This window comes from Galleria mellonella, unplaced genomic scaffold, assembly GCF_026898425.1.
Source record: "Galleria mellonella isolate WM207_F2 unplaced genomic scaffold, CSIRO_AGI_GalMel_v1 utg1899, whole genome shotgun sequence".
NCBI lineage: Eukaryota > Metazoa > Arthropoda > Insecta > Lepidoptera > Pyralidae > Galleria > Galleria mellonella.
The window spans coordinates 198,663-218,881 of NW_026442027.1; the positions used below are offsets into that span (position 1 = coordinate 198,663).

Genomic DNA, 20,219 nt, shown 5'->3' on the forward strand with positions numbered 1-20,219 from the left:
CGATAAAAACAGGTATGTAAATATTATTTACCTGTAAAGGCTTTTACATCGCGTTAAGTCCCAATTGTGTGTTTAAAATATTATATCATATTTCACGTGGTCCCTCCTGGAAACCATCGTGGGCTAACTCACCTGCCTTTTTCATTCCCACCTGTCATCTCTCACTGGTGCCCCGCCAGCATATACCGTTAGCGCAGGCGAGGTTATCGTTTCATTATCATTCATTAAAAAAAATCGGTTACCGTAGCCTATGAACACTTGCAACACTAGGGGCATTACGCGCGCATTGCTGACCCTGAAGAAACTTCTTCATTCTTTTTTTTTTAAGAACCTTAAGCTGTAGTCTCTTGAAAAAACCTCGACAGGGAGTTTATTCCATAACGTGGTAGAAAACATCTCTGAAACCGCGCTGTATGCGACCATCAAGATGCTAAGGTATGGGGATGATCTCCCCTATACGTCAATAGCAAGCTGTATGATGGTAAAAGGTGACCATGGGTATTACCTACCTACAGGCTATATACGGTAGATTTGAAGACTGAGCAATTGGTGCGAATGTGATCGACAGATATTCCGCGGCGATTAAAATACTACAGTAATTATACCTGCGGCATAGTTGATAGATACTTCCTCATGATAATAATAGTAAATAGACATTCTGAAAAAGAAATAAGAAGGAAAATATGTTTCCTTAAAGTTGTTGTAAAACATTTTCGTGCATACTGTACTAGCGGCCCGTCCAGACTTCGCACGGGTAGACATTTTTACAATATTTTAAAAAGTAATTATTGTGACATAACGATAATAGTTGGACATATAATATCGCTAAGTTTTTGTAGTTATTGATACTTTCTTCAATATTGTACAACTTTGTAACATACTTTTGTTCTATCACCAATAGTTTCCGCAACACACGCGACGAAAGATATTTTATAGCATTTTTTTACACCTTGCGTTGCATTACTAAAGTTTTGGTAAGGATCCCTAATCTTTTCTAGCAATAAATATAGCCTATGTTACTCAGGGTGAATGTAGCCTTCTAATGATAAAAGAATTTTTGAAATTGGCCAAATAGTTTTTGAATTTATTCATTACAAACATACATACACACAAAAACACAACTCTTTCCTCTTTATAGTATTAGTGTAGATATCATAAAATTGCTATTTGTTTTCATCCAGGGGCTAGCATGTATCGCGTCGTATGTATTTCTTCATAATGACATATTATCTTGTATAGTATAAAAATGTAATTTAATTTATGTAATTATTTATTTATTTCTGTGGTATATCAACTGATTACAAACAAAAGTTTTACCAATAGAATACAACAATAGCATTATAAGTTTGCAGTCCAATTATAGTTGTACTCAACATTCACAGAGGTGAAACAGAATACGTTGATTTTATTTGTCGTTGTATTCTACACACATACATTGAATATGATATTTTATCTGTTCCAACGTTAGGTTAAAAGAACATGTATACCTATATTTTACTACGTCTGTAGTCCGAGTATTTAGCGTGAATTTACAGGGTACAGAGGAATAACACCTGAGTCCTCAGGAATGGCAACGCATGGGGGGTATCATGGGCGAAACAGTATACTCTGTTATGTCCATGGTACTGCTCATGTCTATAGGCGACGGTTACCATTTTCCATCAGGTGGGCCGTCAGTTTGTTTGCCATTCTAAGTTGTATAAAAAAAAGAATATTTAGAAAAATATGAAATAATATCATCGAATCAGACTTGTCGCCAGTTGCATACACACCTGTATACAATATTTTACTATGTCCATTGTAATATTTACTACAGTGGGTAGGTATATAGGATCAGTTACATGGTTGATAATACAATACAAAAAATGAACAAGTGTAACAATTTATTAACAAGTATAATTACTACATTACGTTTACTGTTAAAATATGAGGTTTGTTTATTGTAGTTAACTACGTTAAGTTATCTCTTAACTGTCGCTCTCTTAAGTTTCGCCAGTAGTTGCCGCGCTTGGCAAACGAATTGTCAACCGCAGTTAAACTTTCAGAAATGTTTAAAAAGGGGCGCTGCTGTCCATCCCTCGACCATTATGTTCGTTTAGTCGCCTCTTACGACAGCCACGGGAAAGGAAGGAGTGGCCTATTCTATGCCGGGATCACACGGACCATATAATGAGTCTTACGACTAATAATAGGATTAAAAATTTAAAATCACTTGACAATTTAATTAACAAGGTATTTAAATAGACACATTTGTAATATTATGTAGTATTTGTTCAATTTGATCTATATTTCTTTTTTTTTTATTTTTTTTTTCAGTGGTATTTCGCGGCTCACTTTTGGCCACAACAGAATATCAGTGTTTTGCTCTTTTTAGGGCAAAGCAAAGAGCTGAGTTGTGACCATTTTGTATTATTGTGGCACACGCGTGGAAAAAAATGTTACTAATTTTATGCATTCTGATTTTGTTTTTTTTTTATTTTTTGTATATGTATCTTTTTTTATCTTTTTTCACAAAGTGATGCAAATAAATTCTTTATCTATCTATCTATCTAGTATTATTATTTAATTGATGAATTGTTCTTCCAAATTACATATTTGTATTATTACTATTTTCTTTTATATACTGAGTTTTACATACAGGTACACACTTGTTGTTCAGTGTTGACCAACATTTTACTTTACACTATACTCGACCCATCGTTGAAAAAAAACAACTAATTTGTGTGTCATGATCAAGAACAAAGGCTACTGATCTACAGCCGTCTCTGAGATCGTATAATTTTAAATAAACAAACGTAACAACATAAATAAATATATATGTATATATAATATGTACAATATTTGAATTAAACAAAAATCTTATTAACTAACTAGTGATATGAGTGTCAGTAATAATACCATACGTATACCTTGAAATTATAATACAATATTTGTTTTGTATGTAGATAGAGATTATTGCTGTTCAGCAGGGTCAGGCGCTGACGGGCGGCGCTGGCGGCGGCGGCTGCAGGTCCGCGAAGGTGTCGGGCAGCCGCCGGTGCAGCGTGTCGGGCACCAGCCGCGTGAGCAGCGCGCTGCACAGCGGCAGCGCTCCGAACAGCACCGTCGGGATCCACCAGCCGTACACCGCCTGGCGACATGCAATGCATGCAACCGGTAACGATACACGGACACTGAACAACGGATCACACGCGGAAAGGAGATATTACACTGACGAGTCGTAGACTGCAAAAATTAATACATAAAAAAGCAAGATAAGGAGAAAATAAAGAAGAAAAGAGAATGTAATAAAGAAACGGGATTTTAGTTACGAGAACAAGGTGGTTGGTATCATTTCATTTTCTTCTGTTTTGGTGTATTTTTGTTTTGTTTTGGCTACTTTCCTTTCCCCACAGACGGCAAAAACATGAGTGGAACTCATGGGGGAGGTCTCCAAACAGGTGAATTTTGTACAATCTCCTTCTGGTAGCATATTCTGTTATCATTCAATTCCAATACTAGATGCTATGAATAGGGCATCCAAGCATAGGTATGTGGAGGAGTGTATCAGGTAGTAGTAAAACGAACAGCTTACAACTCCTTTCCCCATAGTTAGTTAAAACAACTGCACTATCCATACACGAGCTTAACTGCTAGTGAGAAGTTTTTTTTTATGAGTGAAAGTGGTATGGTAACCCCGCCTGCGCTAAGGGGATACGCTGGCGGAGCACCAGTGAAGGGTGATAGATGAGAATGAAAACAGGCCAGTTAGCCCATCATGATGAATTCATCAGGAATTATTCATGATAGTTTCCCGGGGGAACCACGAGGAGGTCGACCTGATTGGGTATATTGCTAGCAATGGGATTTTTAGCCTACTTTACTAACAATCCCTTTTCCCCCGCTAGTGAGAGGTTTAAGTGCATATGGAGGAGATTTTTAATGGACGATACGGGATACGCTGGAGGAGCACTAGTGGATGAGGTACCAGCAGCGGCGCGAGGGGCGCGAGCACGGCGCCGAGGCGGCCGGCGGCCGAGCAGGCGGCCAGCAGGCGCTGCCGCGCGCGCGTGGGGAACAGCTCCGCCGTGTACACGTACAGCGCGTTCAGCGCCATGGTCGCGCCCGCCTTGCCGCACAGGTACAGCGCCGTGCCCGCGCGCGGCGCCGCTGCGCACACGCACCTCGTCAGTAACGTTGTATTAAGGCAAGTTCACCTCACAAGTTTGCAACTTAGAATGGCAAACATGCTGACGGCTCACCTGGTAGAAAGTGGTAACCGTCGCCTATAGACGTGAACGATACAATGTATAGTGTTTCGCCCATGATGCCCCCATACGTTGCCATTTCGGAGGACTAAAATTTCCTTTAAACCGAAACACAGCCATACAAACACAACTGCTTCACGGTCAAGAGACGAATGGAACAAAGATGGTACACAAACAAACGACTTTTGTACAGTCTCCCCCTGATACGAACATTTCTATTAGGTTCGACGATTTTTCAAATACGTAAATCTTAGAATTATGATTAACAGAATCCGACACTTTTTTTGAATGTCATAATCATAACACATATCTAAATAAAATCCTTAAAACCTATTATAGAACCAGTGAGTCTTTATTACATGCTGATTAACGCTGCTGCATTGCTATTCCAATATTCAGACCATTCCGCATTTTTAACGCATATAAAGAAAACTAATATAATAATGAAAAATTGTTGATAAATAAACATACGAGTACACAAAATAGTTAAAGATTTCACAAAAGAAAAAGTATTTTTTTTACTACAGCAAAACAAGTCATTTTGACCTAACCTTTGAATTTTGACATGAGAGGGACATAAACAGAACAGAGTATACAGTGTCGCTTACGATACCCTCATGCATTGACATTTCTCAGGACTGAGATGTTATGCCTCTGTACCCTGTAATTTCATTGCTTCACCGCCATATCTTTACTACTCTTTAAACACAGCTACGCAACACAACTGCTGCGCAGCAGAATCACGGATAGGACAGAGGTATCCAAGTACAAGTGCTTGAGTACCTTTATCCCATTCACTTTAATACAAAATTTCCTTCTGATGCTAGTCCTCCTCGTTTTCTAAGTGTATTAAAACAAATTATAGTCACAATTTATTAAAATCCTATTTACTAAAAACGAGATGAGGGTCAAATTATGCATTTTCATTAAAAACTTCAAATACAAGGTAAACTGTTATAACGATATTGTGTAACGATGGCTCACAGTCAGGCAGGCAGGGTATCCCTATGAGCGAGAGCGCGGTGAGCAGGAAGGCGCAGGTGAGGAGCGGGCGGCGGCCGGCGCGGTCCAGCAGCAGCGTGTTGAGCAGCAGCGCGGGCAGCTCGGCCGCCGCCACCAGCGCGTAGTTGGCGTGCGCCGAGCCGGCCAGCGCGTGCGCGCTCACCGCCAGCCCGTAGAACACGAACACCGCCGACACCCACCACGCGAAGCACACGCACAGCCGACGCCGGAGCTCTGGGTATCTATCGTCATCGTTTCAGCCATTATCCGTCCACTGCGGGACATAAGCCTCCCCCATACACTGCCATAAAGAATGGTCCTGACCCACCTGCGTTCTCTGACTCCCTGCAACGCATTTTAGGTCGTCACTCCATCTAGTAGGGGATCGTCCTACACTGAGTTTACTCATACGTGATCGCCACTCAAGAACCTTTCTTCCCCATCGGTTGTCGGTTCTTCGAGCTATGTGACCAGGTATGACTGGGTGTCTATGGCACATAATAATAATAACAGTTGCTGCGTGGTCCCGGCATAGAATAGGCCACCCTTCCTTTCCCATACGTGTCGTAAGAGGCCACTAAGGTAGCCTATATTGGAGAGATTGGCAGCAGCCTCCCTCTTAAAACATCTCCAAAGCCTAACTGCAGTTGCCAAGCGTGGCAACTACTGGCAAAACCCCTAATGGAGAGGCTTATGTTCAGCAGTGGACAGTTAAAGGCAGATATGATGATGATAATAATAACAATAACAATTTACATAATTTACTATTGTAGTAAATATGCAGTGCCGGAATAAATATACAAACACACAGAAAAATAAACAAATTTCCTAAAAATTTTTATTTTGGCTTCTATTTCTCTTATGAAGACGCTTTACATGAACTTCTCTTAAATATTACCCACGTACAATGCTTCAATCCGAAACAGGTTTAATTCCTTCACAATTATTTTATAAAAAAAAAAATATGAAATAAAAATTCCATAAGGATGGAAACGGATACTAATAATACGTGGTTTTATTTTATAAAAGTTCCTGAAATAACATTATCCCCTAAATAAATATGCAGAGACGAATGAACTTTACTCTTGAACTATATACATATATATGCTCACAGACCTCGACTTACGAGTATTACAGTTTTATTGTATAAATAAGATGCAGTATAATGCAAACAAAAGTACACTCATTCATTTGTATCTTGACCATATCAATACAACACAGATAAATTTTAAACTCTGGAAAGAGCCTAGATTTTTATTATCATGGCAATAATTAACCCACATTGATTTATATTAAAAAAATCTATGTATCCCAAAATCGATTAGTAACATCCAATTCTTTTACACACCGTCTAGCTCTATCATCAAATCAATTCGTATTTATTGTCATAGTATTATCATATATTGTATTATCATCCACATTTGCAAGGTCTCAAACGTATTCTGTAATTAGATTGTTATTTATAAAACGAAACTCACGTAAAGGATATCTATCCTTTACGTGAATAAAACGTATTGAAATAGAATTTGCCCTTGTAATTGTTTTATATTAATACTCACTTGATAACGGCTGCAAACAAGCCCTCGTCTGCGGTGATATCCTCTTTGTTGTTTACCTGCTCGGTTTCACTGAGCAACATTTTCTCAAGGCCCTCGGAAGGAATGTCAAGCTTATTACACTTGGCTACCTGACTGAGCACCCGCACAGCTTCCGTATATCTAAACATAAACGGGAAATATTAATACTTACAGAGTATAGTAGCTACAATTGACATTCCCAACCGAAAAAAAAAGCTAAAGAACAGTACGGAAAATGTTGACAATCCTCCTCATATTATAAATGTGAAATTTTGTAAAGATATTTGTGTTTGTTACTCGATTACGCTGAAACGGCTTCGAAATCGGGATGCATAGATTATATCCTAACTTAACGCATAGGATACTTTATATATATGAATATCAATTCACGCACGCGACGCCGCAGGATACAAATGATATAATAATCATAACTTTTCGAAACCTTGTGAACCTACTCATAAAGGACTGACGTCCCTCTGGTTTGAAAAGTTTCTAGATCTCTAAGTCGATCCCTAAATCCCTAAACAGTAATCTTGTAACAACATCGAAATAACAGAAGATCACCAAAAATAACCGTATCTTTGGTGATCTTTTGTTATTTTCGTACTACTACCGTACCGTACTACTAACCGTAGTACCTCGTTTTTTAACATATAAAGCAACAAAATACTTACCGGCCTCTAGTGGTCAACCAGCGGACACTCTCTGGAAGCAGCCATGGATACAGCAGCACTAGGAAGGCTATGGGATACGCGCACCGGGCCCACAGCCTCCAGTAGTTAGTGACGTAGTCGAGCAGGGCTACCGACGCTGTTCCCGCCGCCATCGGCACACCCAGCACTAGGCTCGCCAGAATTCTCTGCTCCACGCCAAGCCATTCTATCACTGCAAAATAACAGTGCTTTAGTTAGTCGACTGAGCTTGTCGAGTAAATTTAAAGTGAGTGATGTATTCGCCAGGAGTTTAAAAATATCTTTCAATGTAATTGTTTAGAGTTTCAAGGAATTGACGTCGCCCTTTTTTACATCTTTCTATATTGGAATGGGTTTCGTACTCTGGGGGTCTACCATGAAATGAAATTCCGAATTTTCGGACTCAATTTCGTGTTTTTGTTCACACCGAAATCGACCCAGTAAATGGAGCTTAACATTTCGTTTGTCATAAATCCTACCATAAAAGTCCAAAGAAATCGTTCCTTTAGCATTTTTAATATTTTTAAACGGTGTGTATCATATAATTTTAACATCAAATTTGTGTTTCGTTCGGACCTGAAATTTCAGAACACATTTCATGGTAGGCTCTCTGGTTCTGTACTCGGATAGACATCGTGGACTTTGTAAATAAATTTCGTAAAATAAATCTTTCAAAGATAATTAAACTTTAGATGTTGTTCAATCAAAGTCCTGCCCAATAAAAAGTTGCATTCTACAACTTTTAGTAGAATATACTAGTGAAGACAGCATCATGAAATAATTCAAAATTTGATGACATTTCAACTAAACGTCTCTATAATCTATATACGACTATCAGTGCCGTTCATAAACAAAAATACAGAAATTAATTGAACAACTGAGTTACTACAGTATCGTTGCAGTTTTTATTATTGCAATTAGCAAACACAAGTACTCACTTAACACAAAAGCGGAAGGATAAACGCTAGCGCCGAACACCGTTTCTAAAAGCTCAGCCAACAAGTACGCGTAGTATGAGGTGACGAAGGACTTGAGGAGGCCAAGAACGCCCGCGCCGCACACGCTCGTCAGCAGCGCACCGCGACGACCCCATCTGTGTAACAACAGATCTGAGCTTGACTTGGGGAAACTCTTTACATAACCTACTGTGGCAAACGAATCCGTCGGTTAAAAGATTTTCATTCACGTGAAAAAGAATATTCCGCTGAAGTTTTCTTTTTGCAATGGGTTGTAATAAAATGGAAATCCCGCCTATCGGTATACTCGTACGCTGGCGAGGCACTAGTGAGAAATGAAAGGTGAGGATGAAAAGGCAGATCAGTTAGCTCATCATGACGAATTCCACTGGAATTAACCACGATGATTTCCAGGGGAAACCGCGTTGGAGGTTGACCTGATAGGGTGTACTGCTGGCAATGGGTTAATAAGACTCCATTACTAACAAGCCCTTTTCCCCTGTCAGCCGCTGAAAATTGCTGTCTCGTTTTATATCATGCATGCGGTAACGACAATGAATATATCGAAAGATTTATTTGCCACTTATCTAAAAGACTGGGCAGATAATAGTGCAGTTCGTACTTTGAAATATGATCTCGTTATTTTAAATTTCAAAAATTAAGTCATAAATTCTTTGGATATAGAACACAACACTCGAATGATACGAATACTTTTACAAGATAATTCCCAGGATATTTTCGTATTTTTCTATATGGAAATGTCCGTTGACATACCTGTCCGAGATGAAACCTAAGATCGGCAGCGAGATGAACATGCCCACATTGTGCACGGTGCCTACAAGTGATCGCTTCCACTCCTGGCACCCGAGATCGAACTGTAACACCAACAATAATTGCATTTCTTTCTTTTTTTCTAAGATTCAATAGACTAACTATCCAAGTTATAATATTTAAAAAAAAAAACTTAGTTTAACTAGGTCAGGTTATTAGTGTAGTTGATCATAGCATGGCAAAAAAATATAATATTTTGCGGAAGATCTAACGAAAGACGCCCAGACACAGTGCTCACCCTGATATAAATAAATAGTTCTTAAGTATAATTTTTAGTTTTATGTTTCCCCTCTTAATAAAAGCAAAATTCTCCAGCAAGGAGAGGCCTATATTCAGCAGTGGACAATATATGATTGACATGATAATAATGAATAAAGTGTACAATTCATAGTTAAGCTGTATAATTTAGCACACCGTATAACAATGAGAACCTTCCTTGTGATAAGAGAAGCCGATCTTTAGTAGTTAGCAGGTAATGTATGGGTGGATATGGATGACTCTATTGTAAAGTAAACAGAAGATTCACCTCAGCAACAATGCTGCTGTTCGTCTTATAAACAAACCGCTCGCAAGGAATGACGGTAGCGTTGTCAAAGGAGCTCGGTGTGCAGCCACCGTCCAGCGGTTGCCATCGGTGGCAGCGATCATTAGCGCTGGTGGACGGCAGCGCCCACTCCGACCACGCGGGCAACCATTTTTCTAACGCTGGTGAACCCGATGTAAAGTTCCCTTCGCACTCCGGTATGTGACATCTGTAAAATATATTACGTTCTATGCTTAGCGATCTGCGTAAAAATACATTAAAAAAAATAAGCTTTTGTTTACGCCATCTGTCTGCAACCATTTTAAAATTATGTCTTCTATTTTATCATTACCTACTTACTCTTCAAGCTAATTCATTTGACAGGGAAAGCAGGTGTACCTTAATACTACGTGAACTTTAATCTTGCAAACTTTTTAAAATGTTCCCGCCCTTTTTATCGATGATTATCTATGGTAAGTTGACATTTAGAAAAAAAATCAACATAACGTTATTTGCAGGCTGGAATTTCTCAGCGTTTAGAGGTGATACTGCTGTACCAAGAACAGGTGTTTAAAACAAGTTTTTTTTATTAATTAACATATAAAATATACACAATTCACTGTTTTGTGTCGGTGCTCATTTCGTAACTATTACAATATTGAATACATATAGTATTGTAGCCAGAATATACAAGTTTTCAGTAAAATGGTTTAGGAGGATCTGGTTGTAATTTAGCTTGCAAAATGTATCCTAAAAATTAACATCTGGATAGATAGATAGATAGATACTCTTTATTGTTTCTTCCAAAAGATTACAATAGTAAACTTATTATAAATATAAACAATTACAAAAAATAATCACAATAAAAACAATGGGCAACCTTATCGCTAAATATACATAAAAATATAAAATCGCTTATATTACAAGTTAAAGATTATAAAAATTATTCCTAGAGTCCCTGTATCATCACTGGGTAAAAATACAACAAATCAGAAGAAGCAACTAGGAAAATATAGTATAATAGACCGACGCAAGATAAGGAAAACTAGAAATAAAAAGCTATAAATGGCGAAGGTGCTTTGCCATGTTAGACTAGACATGTTCCACGTTAATTTGGATTACCTATTAATTATTTAGTTTTACTTTTCAAATACTAAATAAAGTCATATACATCAATATGTTGTAGTAACACAACTGCTCGTATATTACGGGGTACTAGCAGTCTTTAATAGTTAAATACGTTGCATACAAGTTCATTCGATCGAATCAAGTCAATTGGATTTGCCGACATGCAAACGAATAACGTTTCATTTAACCAAATTCCAACAATACGATGTCACTGGTCATTACGTTTGGTAACAGTTAAGTTCAATTGAGACAAATGACACTTTTTTTCTATTATTTAATTAAAATTTATTAAATATCCATTTATTTGTTTGTACGCTCAGTGCTGTGATCAATCAATGAATTAGGAAGTCGATGATTGGTCTACATAATCATCTCTAGTCCCTAGGTCTAATTGTTTAACTAAATTTTGTCTATTCTTTAATTAACGTGACTTTAGTTAGTGATTTACCAATACGTATCTTTAAATATCGTATCGTAGCTTGATTACTCCGACTCTAAAAGGTCGTGAGTTTAAATCTGGTGTACACCAAAAACTTTATTTGTCAATATAAATTGCAAATAACTCTCCGGTAGTAGCAAATACCAATAAACCAAATTATGTCAGAAAATAAACTTTTTTTTTATTTTATTTTCCCGTTTTTTAGTATAAATAATAAACAAGCAATAAGAAAATAAACTACTTAATGTAATACAATCAAACTGTCATTATATCATGGCAGAACTGCAAGTTACTTTACAAATTAATTTACTATATTTATATTAACTTACAAATTAAATTAGTTTGAATTTTAGTTTCTCTTTTTTTAACTTTCTTTTTTATTTTTAATGTAAAACTACTCGCATCTAGCAACTTTTAACTCTCGGTACTAGGATAACCCACACGCCAATAGGTTATCATCAAATCATAGTATACGTACTTTGTTGTCCGACACAGAATTCTGTGGCTTTCTCATCATCTATACACCCTACAATGATAACTCCCAAATGCAATTACCTAAATAATACCAGTATGAGACTTTGTACAAAAGTTGCATGCTTTCCTACCTCTGTCCCATACGTGTTTCAGTTGTGTTTACATGGCTGTGTTTCGGTTTGAAGGGTGGGATTGTAGGGAGTGAATTTACAGGGTACAGAGGAAAAACACCCGAGTCCTCAGGAATGGCAACGCATGGGGGTATCATGTACAAAATGGTATACTTTCTTATGCCCATGATACTGATCATGTCCAAAGGCGACGGTTACCACTTTGTATCAGGTGGGCCATCAGCTTGTTTGCCATTTTAAGTGGCATAAAAAAAGTTAATATAGCCTCAGAAACAAAACCGTTTCTCAGGTATTTTCAAGAAACACGTGTAGACTCGTGCTTATAATATTCAATGAATTATTCCCTCAAACTCCTAATCGTTAAGGGGTTAAACCTTCTATTATCAGCCGATTAACTTACAAGGGTATAACAACTATGGGACTTAAAGTTTAAAAAAAATATCCTCCAACTCTTAACTATTGAGAGGTCGTTCCTTCCATCATCAGCTTAGCGACATGAAATAATGACTATCAGATGCAAACTTCAAAATATGTTTGAAGAACTGTGAAACACCATATGTGTGCTTATAAAATTTTAGGTTTGCCGTCGATTTCCCTAGGATCCTATCTTGGTGAAAATCACCTCAGGAGTATACTCTTTCGAATCCAAAAAAAAGATAATTTTTAATGTCGACCCTTAATTGACGGAGCAAACATAAACTAAATACAGTGGAACATTAAACGTCCTCCTTCTTTGAAATCGGTTAAAAAGATGGTAGACTCACTGTCTGCTACTCACTTGCTACCCATGTCGAATATTACGTCAAATACAGTTGAACAATGTCTGACCACCTTTTCTTAGATTCTATAGTATAATTTTTAGAAAATTACATTTCAAATGTTATATATAAGGCAAAGTTCCGCTATTTCTAGTCACATCAACAGAAGTTACCATTTTGTTGGCTAGCAGCAGACTCATCCTCGCAACTGGATACTGAGAACTCAACACCGGGTTGCAGGAGCAGTAGGTATTGAACTCGCTTGACCCACCTTCTAATTTAAGAACGAACAACTCGTGTAAAATTATCCCTCTATTTATACACAACGTGTAGTATCAGTGACGAGTGTTTCTACGTCCGTTTACGTCTCTACACCGCCCGATTAACTCGGGGCAAAAAGGTTGTTAGTATTGGGGATCTAACTGCCCAATTGCTAGCAATATACCCCATCTGATCGACCTCCACGCGGTTCCCCTGGAAGTCATCTTGATTAATTCTTTATGAAATTGTCACCCACCAGTATATACCGATAGCACAGGCGGAGCTACCATTTCATTATGACCTATTCTAAAAAAAACCAACTAACTCGAACTTACTAATCTAAACTAGATGTAATAACATAACTTAGAACTTATAACAGAGACTTAACATGTTTCAAAGAAATAGTTATTGCACGGCTATTAAAATATATAATAAATTGTCTAATAATGTTAAAAATTTGACCAACACACAGTTTAGGAGAAGATTGTTTGACTACTTAATTGATGGCTGTTTCTATTCTGTGAAAGACTTTTTGAATAGATGTAATTTGTGATACTTGACATTGTAAAAGCTTATTAGTGATTGTAATTTGAAGTAATTGGTTTTGTTGATGTTAATTTGACTTATTTTGGATATTATAAAAAAAAAAATACATTTACACACCGAAATGGTAAATATTGCTGAACAACTACTTAACAATAACTTAAGATCTGCTACTGGCAATCGCCAATATTTTGTAAATAAATGATTATTATTATATTATTATTAAATGGTAAGCAAGTTGACAACCCAGCTTGGGAAAACTAACCATTGTTTATAAGCAGGAACACTACAATCATTATCGTTATATCATTAGGCATTATGTGTCCACTGCTGAACTTAGGCCCCTCCATAGACTGGCATAAGGAACGGGTTGCTCCTTTCGTATTTCATTTCACATTGAATAACATATATAAATAGGGGAGGAAAAGGATTGTTAGTAATGGAGACTGAGAATCACATTGCTAGCAATATACCCAACCAGGTCGAACTCCTCGCGGTTCCCCCTGGAAACCACCATGGTTAATTCCTGATGAATTCATCATGATGGGCTAACTGGCCTGTTTTCATTCTCATCTATCACCCTTCACTGGTGCTGCGCCGGCGTATCCCGTTGGCGCGGGCGGGGCTACCATACCATTTTCACCCATCAAATAAAAAAAAAATATAAATATAACTCACTACTAATTATTATCACAGTGCTTATACAAATATAAAATTATCTTGTAAATAAACGAATAGAAAAGAGCAACTGTCGAATTACTTGCAAATTCTTGTCAGCAGATAACAACATTCCGAACGCAGCTGTAGAATCTTAAAAAATGACCACTTAAAAGTGCTTGTAAACAAGTCTCTTATTTCAATAAATATTATTTTTATTTGCTTTTATTCTATTCTTATCGCCGAAATATTCTAAATTAAATAAGCAAAGAATGGAAACATTTAATCAAACAATCTATTTTTATTTGTACTATTATTGAATATCATCTAGCTGTCGTATGATCAAGTCAATTTATTTATTGATTACATTACTCAAATTGTTTATTTACGTTATCATTAAATTCTATTGAAACACTGACCGACTATACCACACTACCGTGAAAACTAAATATCTCTCGTCTGCGCAGGTCATAAGTAATTTCTAGCAACAAAACAGCTACAATTTTCACGGCCAATAAAACCACTACCGCTGGAAAACTACATTTATTATAAAAAACTAAATAAAACATTAGAAAAACTAAGTGCGTAGACACAATACAATGTGCCTATTATTTGTTTTGTGACAATCTCACATTCCATTCAGAAAAACTCTTTACGTAAATGCATTAGATAGAATTAGGTGTTCGAGCGATTTATAAAAAGAGGCTTTATATCTAACGGTTTGTTTAAGTGGTTTTTTATATGGGATATAATATATAACAGGTGAACGTGAAGCCAGATCTGTTGGTTTAGCGTGAATTTTCTACGATGGTCTCCAGAAAGAGCGCCTGTCAATTTTACACAGATTAACACTTTGGTAATAGATAAAATACAGCGCAATTAACAATTCACATTTATGCAAATAATGTTCAAACCACAATACTGTCGCGATACATCTGAAATGACTGTTTGTTGTTTCTCTTTAAGAAAAATAAAATCATGTGGACAAAATATAGCACTAAACAAGAAGCAAAATAAATATACTATTGCATTTAAATTGCAGAACAAATACACGGTACACTGCAATGACCGTCTCACATTCATATTTCCTTATTAGATATGTAAAAATAACAATATCATATTGTCCACATGTCATAATTTTACAACAATATGCTCGGTAAATACATTATTTTGAAATGAGCCACCAAATGAGCATCTATCTTCTGTCTTCTGCACGCCAGCCTCTGGCGGAACGCGCTTGTCATTCAATAATAGTCGATAGTTCAAGTTTCGCTTTGTTGGAACTAATTTAAAAAAATCATCTTGGCATCTTTACGACTCAATCAATCGTCAATAATTGCAGTACATTTTTTTTTGAGGTTTTCCCAAGTGACTACAGCATGGGGTTTTTCAAAAGGGGGGTAAAGAGGTTTCTTCAGAACAAATGGTGTAAAGTGTGAATGAACTTTGCCGAATTCAAATAATAAATGGCCATTTTTGATAAAAAAAAAATCATGCAACAATGCTTTAACGAATACCTATATAATATTATCTGTACCTATGCAAACCTTAAATTAAAAACAAACTGTAAATCCTCTGCATCCGTAGCCAGCCAGTTGAAAAATATTTTCGTATAGTAAGTAGATAAGAATGATTAGTAATTATCTAAATGTATTCAATCTGAATTAACACTGCATCCAATTGTTACTATTTTAGATAACGGAGCTGTATCTAACTTGTGTTTAATTAAAAACTCTCAATTACTGTGCCTTGAAATCATCTTCCGCGTAAACTAGACGATTTTAGAAATGCATTTGTGATGTAAAGCATTAAGTGACCTTGAACTTGACATTTTTTCTATTCCCCGTTGTTGGCAATTTAACGTTTAAAATAGTTCTCGTGTGACTAATTTATATTTCACATTACTGCATTCGCGATGGATATTGTTTTGTACAATATAGCTATTCTGTTGACTCTCTAGATAATAAGTAGGTACTAAACAAAATCGCTGTCTGTATCCATCTATCTTTTCGAGTATTTTTTCTAAACCTTAATTTTATTTTATTTTTTATAACAGGGGACAAACGAGCATGCGGCTCACCTGATGGTAAGTGACTACCGCCGCCCATGATCATCTACAACACCAGAGGCCTTGCAGACGTGCTGCCGGCTTTTTAAAAACATATTATTCTCTTGAACGTTATGATGGCGTATTGGTTCGGAAATACTACTGCTGGAAGTTGATATCAAAGAGTGGTTGTGCCTTGAAAAATACACACCGGAAGACCGCCACTCATCCAAATTGACATAATATAGATATTTTATACTAAAGGTTTGTATGTACAATTTATCGTGTGGTCCTGACATAGAATTGGCCACCCCTTGCTTTTCTGTGGATGTCGTCAGAGGCGACTAACGGAACTTAATGGTCGAGTAACAATAACAGTACGAATAAGCGATTTTTTTATGCGAAACTGGGTTTGCCCTTTGTCTAGCGAGACTAAATTCTTACTATGATATCTCCAAATACACAGGAACGATTTGTTGAAATTAAATATCCTATGAGCTCTAAGTGCAGTCTGTTTAAATGTATAATTCTGCGTCTAAACTATTGATGACGTCTCTAAAAAACAGGTCTTGGTGTGCCAAACAAACCGACAGCGGTACCGGTATACAGATTCACTAGACAGACGAATCAACGTCACCATAAAAACAATATGTATTTACATATATATCCATAAGTTATCAGTTTTAATGCCCATCTGTTGAAGAAACCTGTAGAACTGGTTGCAACTTCTATTGAAAACAAATATGTCTCCGAAGGGCGGTCACATGCTCGCAATAAAATTACAAGGCAACCTCAGCTGTGCCGTCTGCTCGGTCAGTGACTGGAGTACGCTGAAGGCACAGGTGGCACATTATGAATACATTTTAATAATCCTAGTAGATCTGAAACGTATGCGATTATCATACGACCTTTTTGTGAAACTACCTGTGCGTCCCAATTTAAGATTAAAAAAAAAGACGAAACCATTATCAGAAAAGTACAAGTAACAGAGGAGAATTAAGAAATCTGACTTTAACAATAAAATACTCGTATGTTTATTTTGGTATGTGTCTAATGCATTAAAAAAAACACATATAAATCCCGTACTATACAACTAATTTAACTTCGTTACAGACATCTTCAACACGAGGATATGGGGGGGGGGGGGGGGGGAAGCTAATTGTTAGTAATGAAGAAGTTAATCCTCATTACTTTGCCGATCGACCTCCACGCGGGCCACTTGGAAACTATCATAGTCACAATGAGCTAACTTCATATTTATCTATCATTCTCACTGGTGCCCCACCAGCATATACCAATAAGCAAGCAAATCATATTTCTTTTTAATAGATGATAATGGAATAGTAATCCCGCCTGCGCTATCGGTGTACGCTAGCGGGGCATCAGTGATAAATAACAGGTAAAAATGAAAGCAAGTCAGCTTTCACAGAATTCCACAAGAATTAACCACGCTGGTTTCCAGGGGGAATCACGTGAAGGTCGACCTGATAGGTATATTGTTAGGGCTGTTATACCTCATTATTAACAAACCCTTCCCCCCGGAGTAGGAGTTTTACCACGCAAACATCTGCACCACAAAGTCAAAACAGCAATAACCAGCAGTAACCAATATCGGTTATTATGTACCGACTGGGATTTTGCCGTTAAACTCAAATAACAAGACTGTTTCCCAGAAAACAACTTTTTAACGAACCTAGTTGACTTCCATCAAGAGATTAGTACTACATTTATTGCAACTCAACATACTTCGCATAAAATCAAGCATTTTAAACCGCCATATCAGGCTCCATGAAGCCTGTTTGAGGACTAACTGTGACACTCACTGGACTTAATTTATAAAGTGGAATTATATAATGACATAGTTGAGAATTGATAATAAGAAACCACTATATTAAGGTAATATTTATTTACTTTATATGCTAAAATACGCTAGCACTTCGAATCATTGCAGCAATGTAATTAGCACTTACCTCTATCTAATATTTTTATGTAACTTAGAATAGAATTAAAATATAATGTTCATACATTATAATCTTGTATATAAATTGGAGACTGTACAAAAGTCGATTGCCTGGGTACCTCTGTCCCATTCGTGTTTCATTCGTGAAGCGGTTGTGTTTGCATGGCTGTGTTTCGGTTTGAAGGGTGGGATATGGCGTGAATTTACTGGGTACAGTAGAATAACACCTGAGTCCTCAGGAATGGCAACGTATGAGGGGTATCATGGGCGAAACAGTATACTCTGTTATGTCCATGGTACTGCTCATGTCTATAGGCGGCGGTTACCACTTTCCATCAGGAGGGCCGTCAGCTTGTTTGCCATTCTAAGTTGTATAAAAAAAAAGAAAAAAAACAGACACGTGTTATAGTGATGGCAAAACAGCGTTTTAAATAAAATACTTTACAATATTTATTTATTGATTAAATGTATATAAAATTCATGAACTTTAAAAGCAAAGATATCAACTATAACAAAAAATAATTCCTGTTGAACAAAATTGTACACAGGAATAGAGAATTCCAGCCCCGCCTACTTATTCCTAGTATTAATGTAGATTTTGTAGGTCAGACGTCAGCACATTATAGGTGCTCCCAGGTAGGACAATGACTTAGCCCTTAGACTTATATTTCACACATTTCTCTTCATTCCAGCAGTGACAGGAGACTAAATATATTATAAATGCGATTTTTCTCTCCCTTCTTTTTCTACCAATGAATATAAAATATGGACAGAACCAACCTTTTTATCAACCTAATTCATTTTCGATCAACTTTGAAGTGAATGAAGGAAAATCTTTTTTTTTTTTATACAACTTAGAATGGCAAACAAGCTGACGGCCCGCCTGATGGAAAGTGGCAACCGTCGCCCATAGACATGAGCAGTACCATGGACATAACAGAGTATAATGTTTCGCCCATGATACCCCCCGTACGTTGCCATTCCTGAGGACTCAGGTGTTATTCATTCTGTACCCAGTAAATTCACGCCATATCACACCCTTCAAACCGAAACATAGTTATTTTTGCATGCATAGTAGCCGATGACCACTATAGATAGTCTTAATTAAAAAAAAATATATATACACAAAAATTACAATATAAGTATATCGTGAACCGTTATGTCTCTCAAGATAAGGACAAATAAAATAAGCATCACCTGTATTGCGTGGGAGCAGCCAGGAACACGTAGTTGGTGTTGAAGAGACCGGTGAGGAGCATCGGCAGCGCCAGGAGCGCCGCGAGCCGCGCCTGCCAGCGGCCCCAGCCGGAGCACCACGCCTCGCTGCCCCCGCCAGACATCCTCACACCCTACCCACCAAACCCGCGTAACTTAAAACACAACAACGCAGTTTCACTCAAATTGTTTATCGCAAATATTATACCATTATTATACGACTTTCCCAAAAAAAAAAAAACCGATAAAAAAAAATCTAGAAATTATACGAAAAATATCTGTTGAAAAAGGATCATGAAATTTAATTTTACAATTATTTTACAATACCGCGTAACTCACAAAAAATACAACCAAAAAACAATTAAACTTCCTTTTTAAAATATTCCCTTTTTAAATAATTTAAATACGCGATTTTCAAATAATAACGGTCGTATGAGAATCGTGTGGGAGAGACGTGTCTCCGGGTGAGAAGCCGCCACGGCAGTAGTGAGCGCGTGCAGCGTTCAGGACTATTTCAGTGGTCGGTGCGGAGGAGACGCGCGTAGTAAACACACGCCGCTCGACGTGACCTTATGGCTCGCCGATAACCACCGGAGAACCGGCTCGTGATCAAACCCTCTAGCGCTTCAATGGTGATAAGCAATGTTAGCAACTAGTGGTAGTCCAGGGATAGGGGGGAAGGGATTGTTAGTAATGCGGACTACCAGTCTTATTGCTAGCAATATACCCTGTCAGATCGACCTCCACGCGGTTCCCCCTGGAAACTGTCGTAACTAAT

General features: G+C 37.3%; 1 protein-coding gene across 1 annotated transcript; it reads right to left on the minus strand.

The window, feature by feature from the left end:
• Positions 1-1,866: 1,866 nt before the first annotated feature.
• LOC113513466 (organic cation transporter protein-like) lies at positions 1,867-19,690 on the minus strand. The gene is made up of 9 exons (XM_026897460.3): positions 19,424-19,690; positions 9,832-10,057; positions 9,249-9,349; positions 8,457-8,611; positions 7,501-7,711; positions 6,809-6,967; positions 5,232-5,491; positions 3,968-4,149; positions 1,867-3,130 (listed from the first exon to the last, which is right to left on the minus strand). The coding sequence occupies exons 1-9, from the start codon at positions 19,564-19,566 to the stop codon at positions 2,972-2,974; spliced, it is 1,596 nt and encodes a 531-aa protein (XP_026753261.2). The 5' UTR covers positions 19,567-19,690; the 3' UTR covers positions 1,867-2,971.
• Between the last annotated feature and the right edge of the window lie 529 nt (positions 19,691-20,219).